The 12,274-nt window shown below is 33.3% G+C and overlaps 1 protein-coding gene across 1 annotated transcript in view; it reads left to right on the top strand.

Annotated features, from left to right (window-relative positions):
- hpo (serine/threonine-protein kinase hippo) overlaps positions 1–12,274 on the top strand; it is a 77,750-nt gene that overhangs the window by 6,852 nt on the left and 58,624 nt on the right. The window contains exon 2 of the mRNA XM_089102286.1: positions 10,437–10,581. Within this exon, the coding sequence (XP_088958412.1) occupies positions 10,574–10,581 (8 nt within the window). The 5' untranslated portion in view covers positions 10,437–10,573. The remainder of the gene's footprint in view (positions 1–10,436; positions 10,582–12,274) is intronic.

The raw sequence follows: 12,274 nt of genomic DNA, 5'->3' as shown, positions 1-12,274 counted from the left end.
TTATTATGTGAGAACTGGCTTCTTCCTTAGTGGCTCCACTTGCATTTCTTTTTAATCTTTGTTTAGAGTCTGGTAAGTGCCCAGCTGCATGGAAAAAGGTTGTCATAAAACCCCTTCATAAGGGTGGACCAAGGTCAGATTTTACAAATTATCGCCCTATCTCAAATATGTCAATTTTTTCGAGAATTATGGAAAAAGTAATTGTGTATTGGATCCAAAATTATTTTGAAAAATAGAAATTGTGGAGCACAGCATGGTTTTCGAAAAAATCAATTGTGTAACATGCAGTTAACAGAAGTAATCAATGATTTTCAAAAGATGGCTGAATCAGGCCTAAAGTTTGATTGTATTTATATTGATTTTTGCAAGGCATTCGACAAGGTTTCGATATCCTTGCTGGTGGAAAAATGTCAAAAGTATGGGATTGGATGTAGATGCATGACTTGGATTAAGGTTTACCTAACTAATTGGACACAGGAAGTGAAGGTTGGTGAGGCACTATCTGAAGGGTGTGGAGTTCTAAGTGGGGTCCCTCAGGGTAGCTGCCTGGGACCAGTTTTATTCTGTTTATTTATAAATGATTTACTGCAGGTAATCCAACACAGCACCATTAAAGTGTTTGTGGATGATGTAAAGCTATACAGAGGTGTCACCTCCCCAGTTGATGCAATATTTATACAGGGAGATTTGGAAGCATTGTTCAAATGGTGTAATTTAAATTCTATGTTTGTTAACCAGAAGATATGTCATGTAATGCATTACTTCATGAAAGATGTGGCATACTGGTACTTCATTGGTGACGTGTCGGTGTGCCCTGTTAACTCTATTAGGGATCTCAGTATTATTTTTGATGATCAGCTGAGGTTTGATGATCTTCAAATTGTTCTTCTTCAAGAAGACCTGGTCTGAAATCCACTTCAACAGTTCCTGGGACGTCATTTACTATCAGAGCTGCCGTGTTGTTGTCATTTCCTTCATCTTCATCAGATGCTTGATTGGGATCAGGAGGCAGGACAACAACCTGAATATCTTCACATGCAAATTATTTGTCTTCTAGGAGGTCTAGAGCTTTGCTAAGTGAAATGTGGGGGTTTCTTGTCTTCATTTTTAGAAATCTGGAAGATGAAGAAAAATGTATAGAAAAGTATGTATAGGCTAAAGCTGAAGGATGATAAAGAATCCACATTATTATTGTTATTTTACTTATACCCAATCAAAAAGAGGAAAAAAACGGATTAATAATAAGAGAAAACAAGAAAAACACACATGGATATCACAAGTAAACTAAATCCATAGGTGAACACTCAGAAGAAAACTGCAGAGAATTATGACTGAAACCAGAAAAAGCATAGATAAAGTTTTCCCCAAGTTGTCACAACAAAGAATCTCATAATTTTTTTTTTTAATCTCAAGTGAAATTAGCAATAAAAACGTAATTCTTGAAATTTCATGTGCAAAAAAGCAACCCTTACAGCCCACTGTCCTATAAATATGACATCAATGTAAAAAGCCGTAAAACTTTGAACTTACTTGTCAGGTCTGTTGTTATTCAGGAATACGGTTAAATATACAGTTGTCCAACTGCTTTTAAAGCCACTACTGTCTAGGAGAACCCTCACTATTTTTACTGAATTTTGAAAACAACCATTGTGCAATTATGCTAATTGTGACCTAAATAACACCACTGATCTGATAATGAATGATCAATTGACCTGGAAAAATTAACCTAGATAGCTTGGTCACCAGGGAAGCTTTTATCACTCAAAGCAAATTGTTCTCAGTATAAATTCAGCCAGACTAAATTTAAAACCAGCTGTCCTATAAATAGGTCAGTGGGCTGTAACAGGTTAAAGTTACTATCAAGCTGTCAAATTAGCCCTCTTTCTTTTTAATGTCCTATTCACTAAATAAAATGAACAGGTTAAAAAAATTCGTCATAATAGAATGTTATCAAATAGTTAGTGATAAAAAAAACTGGAAGTAAAAAGGGACTTGGACCAATATTCACCAAAACTAAAAATGAGATTCTCATGACAATTGCTACACCAGCAGTATTGTTTTTTTTTTGTGCTGCTTCTAAATATATACAATTCTTTCAGTTTATTATTACCCCCCCCCCCCCCCCAAAAAAAAATCTTTGAAAAATTGCCTGATTTTTGAAAAAAGGTGAAACACTCCCAAAAAAGCGAAGTGATCTTATTGAAAATCCCTTTATTAGATATATCATATCAGAGAACCCTACCATAGAGGTTTCAAGCTCCAATTTTCAAAATGTGGAGTTTCACATTTTTTTTTCAGAAGAAACATTGTCAATGCATGTTTATTTGTCTTTCACATGGGTGATTGTATCAAACCGAAGGTTCAAGTTAATTGGGAGGGAGCTCATTCAAACGTGAATTTAAATCTCTTTTTTAAGTGACCATAGAGATTGGGCCCAGGGAAAGTCTTGTTTTCTTGGTATTTTAGGGCATCAAACTACAACTTTACTCCAAAGAGGACGAATTTACATCAATTTAAAATTTTGAGAATAAAATAGGCTACATTTGGTGATCTGTAATTGCGTATCAGCTGTAATGAAGGGAGGGGGGATGAGTCACTGTTTAGGTGGGAGTAGGGTAGATTTTTAAAAAGTACATTCTAATGGACAAACTGCTTCCTCTTCATGAGGCTTCAGATAAATATTGAAAGAGGTAGGGGGAGTAGGAATTAATTAAATTGTTTGTCTATTCAGCTAATATGTTACATTCCCATATCTACCAGCACAGAGGTGGAAAATGCAAGGCAGGTCATCATCAGTCCCGCCAGGAAATTCAGTAATTTTGAATTGTGTTATTTTCTTTTTCTATTTATACAAAGTACTTTAAAGTACCTTACTTTAGTTAAAAACCTTTTCTATTTGTTTAATTACATTTCATGAAACTGTAAAGTTTTGTGAGAACAATACTTTTGGTAGCACAGAAAAACAATCAATATTTCAATAATCTCTGTTTGAATTTTGAGTGGTAATCAAACAGTTTATGGTAACAAGTTGTAAGTAAGGAGCAATCTGTCTCAATAGTAACCGAAACCCTAAAAAACGGAATTGCCGATAGATATATCAAAAGAATTGGCTTATTATGCTGATTCCAAATATACAAGTTTCATTAAGTTTTGTTTTACCCATCAAAAGCTACAAGCCTGAGAAATTTGTCTGATTTTTGAAAAAAGGGAGAAAGAACCCTCGAATTCATAGAATTCTTATGAAAATCACACTATCAGATTCAGCTTATCAAAGAACCCTACTGTAGAGGTTTCAAGCTCATATCAGCAAAAATGTCGAATTTTTTAATTTTTGCCAGAATAAAGATCATGGATGCATGTGTATTTGTTTCTTCTTTTTTTTCATTGGTGATTGTATTGATCCAGTGAGCCTAAAACGTCGAGAGAGGGCTGATTCTATCGGAAATGAAAAGTTATTGTACCCTTTTTAACACCAAAAAAATTGGAGGGCAACTAGGTCCCCTCCCTCGCCACTTTTTCCCAAAATCGTCTGATAAAAATTTTGAGATAGCTTTTTTTCAGCATAGTTGAAAGGCCCAATAACTATGTCTTTAGAGATAAAATGACCCTAAAACCACCCTCCCGTGCCACTTTTTTCCCAAAATCGTCTGATGAAAATTTTGAGATAGCTTTTTTTTAGCATAGTTGAAAGGCCCAATAACTATGTCTTTAGAGATAAAATGACCCCCTACAGCCCCTGGAGAAAGGTTTTAAGGTTATAAGAGTTACCTGTTGTTTTAGTTGTTGTTGGGAAGTATGCGTACATCATTTTTTGAGTGGGGAGTGGAGGAAAAATTTTCTGTTGGAAGTATTTTGCACGGGGAGAATTTTTCATGGAGAGGGAAGTTCCCAGGGGGTGAAATTTTCACTGGGTGAATTTTCCAGAATTCATATAAAAAAATTCTTTATATGTCTTGCTTTTTCTTTACCGATTCAATTATAGCCGTGGAGATGTTAAAGGTAATTGTCCGGGCAAATTTTCGCCAGGTTTGAATTGCCCAGAGGATATTTCTTTGGGAGGGGGGATTTTTCCGTGGAGTAGGAGCCAAGTATCCTGGCGTTATTTAAAAAACGATCAGAAATTAAATAAGAAAAGGTTTTTCAACTGAAAGTAAGGAGCATCATTAAAACTTGAATGAACAGAAATTATTACGTATACAAGGGGAGTTGCTCCCTCCTCAGCACCTCACTCTTTATGCTAAAAATCAAATTTTGTCCCAATTCTTTAAAAACAAGTGAAACACCAGGGTTGTTTGATTAGAACAATAGGTAGCTTTTTTAAAGGGCAGAAAAACTGTAGCGTGAAGAGCGAGGTGTTGAGGAGGAGAGCAACCTCCCTAATATACATAATAATTTCTGTTCGGTTTAAGTTTTAATGTTGCTCCTTACTTTTAGTTGAAGAAACTTGTTTCTTTTTATTTAATGAAGCTTAGAGACAAACATTTTTCGAAAGGCAATGGAAAAAATATGTCAATTAAAGTAAAAGTATATAAAAAAGTAATTAATTACAAAAAATACACAAAACAATAGCCTATTTATAAAAACAAAGATATAAACTCCCAGCATTCAGTTCTGTTGAGCAATGCCTAAGCGTTGGACTGATATTTTTTAACAAGATTGACATTTTTGAACTTTGTTATCAAACACAAAAACATTTAATGCCTTTAGACTCAGTTGTTTATAAAAAGTAACGCATTATCAAAGTAGTTTGTTCAAAGTAAAACGTTAAAACTAAAATGAAGAAAATCAAATAAACATTTTTAATTCAACATTTTTAGAATACCAAAAACCAATATTTTTGACACCTTTATACTTCAGAAGCGTAAAAAATTAAATTTTTTTCAAAGTGAGAACTAGATAAATCACTCCTGGAAAAAAAAATAAACGATGATGAAACAAAAAACGTATCCGTTCAGGAGGAAAATACAAAAATTCCCAGCATTCTGTTCATGGGAAACATTTCTGATTATAGTGGCTTCATATATCAGTTCATGGGTACTCTTGCAAATCAAGCAAGAGTTGAAGGTATATTTTTACCGAAATTGCCCCTTATTAAGTTGCTATCCTTGTGTTTTCTACAATCAAACGAACTTTCTTGTGCACTAATAGCTGCACTAATTACTAATAAACAAATACATATTTAGGATCACCATAAGAAACTGATTCTTTGATTGAATGTTATCAAAAGTTAGGCTTTTACACTTTCATTATTGACAAGGATCGTTATTTACTTAACATTCATTACAATGATTTTTTTTTTTTTTTTTTTTTTTTTTTACTCCAACTAAATCAATATAGAAAAAATGTTAGTGGGAAACGGGTCACTCAGTCACAAATTAGAACTCATGTTTTCCTTATTAAGGGTAGAAATCTATTGGCAGGCCGCCAACAATGGCACAACACACATTTTTCCCCCCTATTCTGCTCTTTTCCTTTTGTTTCCTCATAATTACTTTATAGTCCCAAATTTCCAGGGGGACATGCCCCCCCCCCTTGCCGGCGCCCATGCTAAATTATATGAAAAAGTGTAAATTTAACATTAATTCAATGGCAAACAAGCAAAATTGATGGCATCCAACTATGGAAAAATACATAGAGAATATATATTTGACTTCTATGGGGGGGGGGGGGGTAAAGTGTATATAGTAAAGGGTATAGTAATTTAAGGTAATTTTAGGAATAATACAAGCAAGTATTTTAGAATTTGTCAAAGTATTTTTTGATTTTCAAAATATATTTAGAATTGTATAGTGTTTCCTTGTGAGGGGGCAGACTACTAAATCTATACCCCCACTCTCCTGAAGGAAACAGTATGAGGTAATATTGTAGAATAACAGTTTCTCAAATGAAGTTAGAATAAAAAGAGATATTTTTAGACTGCTAATTTTATGCTCTTTTTATAGTAAACTTGCATTTGTGACGATTCATCCCTAGCTGCCTTATGGTTTCATATATAGGCTTGGGATATACAGGCAATTGAAGTAAAAAAAAACAAACAAAAAACTATGAAATTTACTTTATTATATGCAGCATGTTTACATTAATGAGATTTTGCCTATCTTGTTTTGTTCTACTATTATACACATTTTAAACTCCTTTAAAATAGTATATTTTTTTTATCCAATATTCAGCACAATCTGGCTAAACTGGATAGCCTTCCTTGAGTTTAAACAGCAAATCAGCTTTACTACAGAGAAAAAATGGAAAGAACATCAAACAAATATATTTTTTCTCTATTGAGAAGTGGAATACACCCTTGTCTCTGCAGTCTCTTATGGAATTGGTATGGTAATGCATCCATAAGGTGTGGCTAGGTAGCCAGCTGAGCAGCTCCATCACTGTTTGGAAAGGTGTGAAACAAGGCTCCATGCTTAGTCCAGCTCTTTTCAATAATGCCATCAGAACCATTACTAAAAATATTCCTCCGTTTCTAATTGAGCCCCATATTGATGTCAGCCACCTCTGTTGTGCAGACAATATCCTTCTATTATAAGATGTCTCCAGGTTCTCTAAAATACAGTTCATACAGTTTATCCTTGTCTCAATGAGATTGGGCTTCAAGTCGCTTCCTTTAAAAGTGAGCTTCTCGTTTACAGTTCATCTCAATAATCTTCCATTGCTATCAATTATGGCCCAGAAATTATTTCTGCATCATCCTCTCTGGATTATATAGGTCTCCCATTTGGATCAAATGTTAAAAATACTAAAACAGTTAAAGGCCAGTTTCACAAAGTAACCCTGGGCAGACTTTACAAAACCTTTTTTTGCACTGCATTTCTTCTTCTTCATCTCTCTGTGGAGTTTTTATTTCACTATATTTGAGCAGAAGAAAATTACATTCTTCCATTATTCTTCCATTTTTGCAAATATCTTCTGCAATTGCTGCTCTGGACTTGCAACCAGTACAGTTCAAGTAGATGTGTTTTTTTTTATTATTTTACCTCAAAAATTGACTAGCTTATGGATAGATTCCACAAACATCAAGAAAATACTGTTGAATTTCCACTTGTTTAGCTTAATTCTGTTGCTTAAGTAGCTGAGATGTTGTTTATTTTTTGTGAGTTTTTTATTGTTTATTGTTTCCATTTTTATTTTATTTCTGCATTTTTGTACTCCTATAAGTGCGTTTTATGTATGTAAAGAGGGTTTAAATAAATTGTTATTATTATTAGGACTAAATATTTGTCCACCAAGGGGGGAGGGTACATTGTCAGGTTAACAATTATTATTATGCAAAGGAGCATAAAATAAGGAATCTAATAGTGCTGTTTTTATTTTGTTAGTTTTGTATATAGCCCAAGGCTATGCATTGGACCATCAGGAGAGTGGGGATGTGGTTGAATTGTCTCAAACACAAATTTAATCATAAAAAGAGCATAAATTACTAATCTAAACTGCTTCTCTTTTTGCTATCTTTTCAAGTTAATTTAACAGAAAACAAGTCACATCATCTGTAACAAGCAGCAGTAAAATTCGTGTATTTGTAATTTGGGCTATAATTTGCAGATTCGGGGGGTGGGGGTGAAGTGAGGTGATGAGCTTTTAGGGATGATTTAAGTAAGAATATAAATTTTAGTTTAAGGTTTAAAATCTACAAGAAGTTTATTCCAACTTTTATTTTTAAAACTGTTTAGGAATGCTTGTTTCACCCAACTTCTTCTGTATCTTCTTCTCTTTATTTAAATAATATGGAACTGAAACGGGTTCAACAGTTTAGATATCTTGGGATAATTATTGATGAAAATTATGTTGTTCCATGAACATGTTAAAACTGTATCAGTAAAAGTTTCTAGGAATGTTGGGATTATGTGCTGTCTCCGCCATGTTTTTCCAGTTAATATACTTAAATCAATTAACCTTTCTCTGGTCCACCCTTATTTTCTATATTATGTTTCAGTGTGGGCTTCAACTTTTCTTTCAGTTTATAAACCCCTTCAAGTTTTACAAAACAAAGCGATAAGGATACTTTTTCAGATTGATAATAAGTCTTCTGTTACTCATCTTTTTGGATCAGCTGGAATTTTTTCTTTACATCAACTTCATTTCATTGCAATATCCCAGATATGTCACAATTACGTTTTTGGCCAGTTAGCATCATATTTCCATGGAATTTTCCCTTTTAACTCGCAGCGTCATTCATATCCGACATCAATCAGGTTCAATTTCTCATAGGAGTCTAGGCAAACAACTAGAGCAGAATTTAGTTTGAGGCATATTGGTCCGAAGGTGTGGAATTCTGTTCCCCTGGGTATTAGAGAGTGCGCTGATTACAGGCAGTTTCGCAGAATGGTGGGGAAGTTTATCTCTGATGGTTGAATTTGGTTTTATTTACCTTGTTTGTATTTGGGCAGTTGTCCAAGAGGCTTGTTTTTTCATTTAAATTGATAACAGTGTTTAATAATTTGTTGTAATTTTTAATGCGCTCAATTGTGCCACTAGGCATATGTGCAGGTGTATTTTGTAGCATTATTTATATTTAATAAATAAAATATTTATCTATCTATCTATCTGTTCAACTATTGTTGACCAAGTTGATAATCAACAACATAAATTGGAAAGGATATCTTAAAGAAGTAACACACTGCAAAAAACATTTTGGGACTGAAACTGATGTTGATAAAATAGTTGTTATTTATTCATTTAGAAAGCTCACATTGCTCTCCATTCTTCATCTACTTTCTATCAGGACAATCTACTTTAATTTAACAGAAAATAAGTAACATCATATGTAACAAGCAGCAGTAAAATCCATGTATATTTAATATGGGCTATAAATTTCCAGATTAAGGGGTGGGGGTGTGAAATAAAGTGATGAGCTTTTAGGAATGATTTAAGTAAGAATATAAATTTTAATTCAAAGTTAAAAATATACAAAAAGTTTATTCCAACTTTTGTTTGTAAAACTGCTTATCCCTGAATGTTACAGCCAGCTTCTTCTGTATGTTGAACTATGGTTGACCAAGTTGATAATCAACAACGTGAATTGGAAAGGATATTTTAAAGAAGCAACACACTACAAAAAACATTTGGGACTGAAACATATTTTACACAGATGTTGATAAAATAGTTGTTATTTATTCATTTAGTAAGCTTGCATTGCTCTCCATTCTTCATCTAGTTTCTACTATTTTATCCTGGAGCTTTAAAAAGCTGATTGAATAAATTAGAAAAAACTTTTTTCCTTAAAAGTTAGCAAAGTTATTCATTCTGAAGCTTTAATTGGAGGATTAGACTGCAAGATTACTCAAATAAACTAAAAATGAATAGTTACTCATAAAGAAAACATTCTTGCTGCTTTGTAAATTAATGTTATAGGTGATTATGTTGATTTTATTAGTGAATTGGACTGCAGGAGTACATAAAAAGTGAAAGATTACAAAAAAGGACAAAAGACCTTCTGTTTTGTTTTTAAAATTAACAAAGCGAATTTTTCTGAAGCTTTAGCTGTCGGCTAGACCATCTTACCTGAGTGGTTGGCACACTAGACTTGAAACCCTTCGTCTGGGAGGATAGGGGTAGGAGTCCTGGTGTTGTTGGTTATTTTGTCTGAATGGGAATCAGTGGTGTGACTCTGTAAGCTCAGCCATAATCAACCTGGTTATAAATGGGTTTCTGAAGAAATCTGGGGAAGGTAAACAGGAAGGGTGTGTGAAAGCATAGGATGTCTGGTCCCCAAGCCCTAATTGCACATCCTGGCTGAAGGTCATGAAATGGAGATCAGCATCACTGATAAGAATTGTAAAATTCAGTGCAGAATTCTCTACCTTTTTAACTGGAGAATAAGAATATAAGGCTACTAAAAAAAAAATAAAGAATAAAAGGCTTGTGGACTAAAAAGAAAAAAACTATCTTGCGGCTTTACAAATGAACTAAAAAGGGGATTTTGGGGCTTTCTACTGTAAATTAAGTTACAATATTACTTTCACAATCGATGTTATTAAAAAACACTTGCTTATACTAAAATTTCAAATTCAACTAAATATAACAAAAAAATGCCTTTTTGTTGCTTTGCACATAAACAAAACAGATAATTTTGAAGCTTCACACTGTATATTGGGCTGCATTGTTTCAAAAGAGTTTTATACTTTAATTCCAAAATAGTCTAATTCAAGAGTATAAACTGTTACCATTCTACCTAGCTCAGTTCCAGTTGAGAAATTTAATATAATTATTAGAAAGCAAAAAAAAACTTGCTTGGACTGAAAACTCTACAAAATTTCTGATACGTGGTGCTAGTTCTTGTTATAAAATAAGTATCTTACAGTGCCCTAGTCAGTGCAAGGCAGTCCCATACCCTTAATATGATAGTTTAAGTGAATTTCATTTAAACAATTTGTTACATGCACAAGCAGACATGTATTTTATAAACATTTGTCATTAACAACATTCCTTTGTAGATGTTAGGCAGTTAATTCCAAGTCAAAGTATATCAAGAAATTTTTCTTTTGGGTTTGCTACTTTGCAAGTTAGTATTTCTGCAACTACTTCCTAAAAATACAGATAAGCCAACTTCAACTGTGAAACGCCATCAGAAATGGAGGGGTAAGTAATATGTATATTCTTTTTATTTCATGTTCCATAATATGAAAATAGTATTAATTCATTATTGCAGGATGTAATAAGATGTAGGCCTATTGCAACATGTCTAGAGTATATTCAATTTATTATCCAAATGTTGTTATCTCTTTAGCCTTTAATTTATGTGTCTAGTCACTTACTACCAATCAATAAGCAAAATTACAAGTTATAAGGGGTCTGCTAGGCCCATTTCAGAAGAAGCATCTTAATTTATCTGTTCCAGTGTGCAAATTAGAATCTCATCTACTTTCTTTAAAATTCTGGGTTGTGGGATAGTAATTTGCAACATGGCTCATTAAGTGACAAGCAAAATGAGGTTGTACCTATGAAAAGCATGTCATTATTGAAATACAGAAGCGCTTGTTTACAGATGTCAACAGTCTCTTGAGAAGAAAAGGTATTCAGTATTCTAACCTACAAACATGATGGTTGAAAAAAGGTTGTCAGAATTTAAATAAAGTGTGTGATAACTTCATTTAGCTTTTATAATGCGTTAACTTGTTTTCCTCAACTCACCAATTTTGTGTTGCTTTTTTATTTATTTTCATGTAAATCTGTGAGCCATTTTTTGACAATTTGTGAATGTTCAGGTACTGGAAAATTTCATCAGTATATGAACTTCTGATGACAGTGCAACCCCTCTTTTATGTACTCCCACTTGTATAAATAGAACAGCTTAAACTGGGGATTTGAAGCAGTAAGAAGTATGAAAGAGTTACTATTATACAAAACTTCATAGTTTAGTGGTAAGAATACTTGCCTGTGGTTGATTGTTTACATAGGTTTGAATCTTAGATAAGTTCAAATAAGACAAACTTTTGTCTTTGAGAAGACTAAAATGTCGAAAATAATAAATAATTTTCTTTAAACTCATTTTGAAAATGGGAGAAAATTGGAAAATATTTTTTTTGCAAGAATCTATGAATGCTAGTAAAAACATGGGGTGCAAAACGAATTTGGCTTTATAAAACTTGATCCTTTTAACTTGGTTTTCTCAACTTACTTCACCCACTGACTATTTTCACTTATGCACTCATAACTTTGATCACTTTAATATCTATGATGTGTAAAATTCAATCTGTTTTGCACATCTTGTTTTCAGTTATAATATCATTGATTTCCAAGAAACAAATATTTTCTAAGTTTTAGTCCATTTTGAAAATGGGTTTAATTTTTTTTTTCTATTTTTCAATATGTGCTTTAATTGATAAATTAAACGAACACTTACCAAGTTTGAAGTTTGATTGTAATTCTACTCCAAAGAAGGAGCGCCAGCGTAGCTGAGAGTTCAACTGAGAGATAGACGCGTGCAATCGCCTCGATTGACCAAAGTAACACCAGTATTTTAAAGTCATTATGATATGCAGTGGTTAAGCTCAAGATGAAATACTGAGAGTTCAATGGGAAGGGAAATTGGGAGGACAGTTGAACTCTCAGCTACGCTGGCGCTCCTTATTTGGATTAGAATTACAACCGAACCTCGAACTTGGTAAGTTTTTGTTTAATTTCTCAATTCTACTCCAAGAGGAGCGCCTTAGCTCCGCCTTCGAGGTCAACTGAGATTTTGAAGTTCAGCATGAGCTATATCAACACTAATGATCAATAATAGCCCTATTCATTTAAGAGGCTGTTGTACGAAAATTCATTTATAGTGAGA

This window comes from Artemia sp. Qi Xiang Cuo, chromosome 16 (genome assembly GCF_049724085.1).
Source record: "Artemia sp. Qi Xiang Cuo chromosome 16, ASM4972408v1, whole genome shotgun sequence".
Lineage (NCBI taxonomy): Eukaryota > Metazoa > Arthropoda > Branchiopoda > Anostraca > Artemiidae > Artemia > Artemia sp. Qi Xiang Cuo.
Note: the sequence above shows the minus strand (reverse complement) of the source record. Positions and strands in the feature narration are given on the sequence as shown.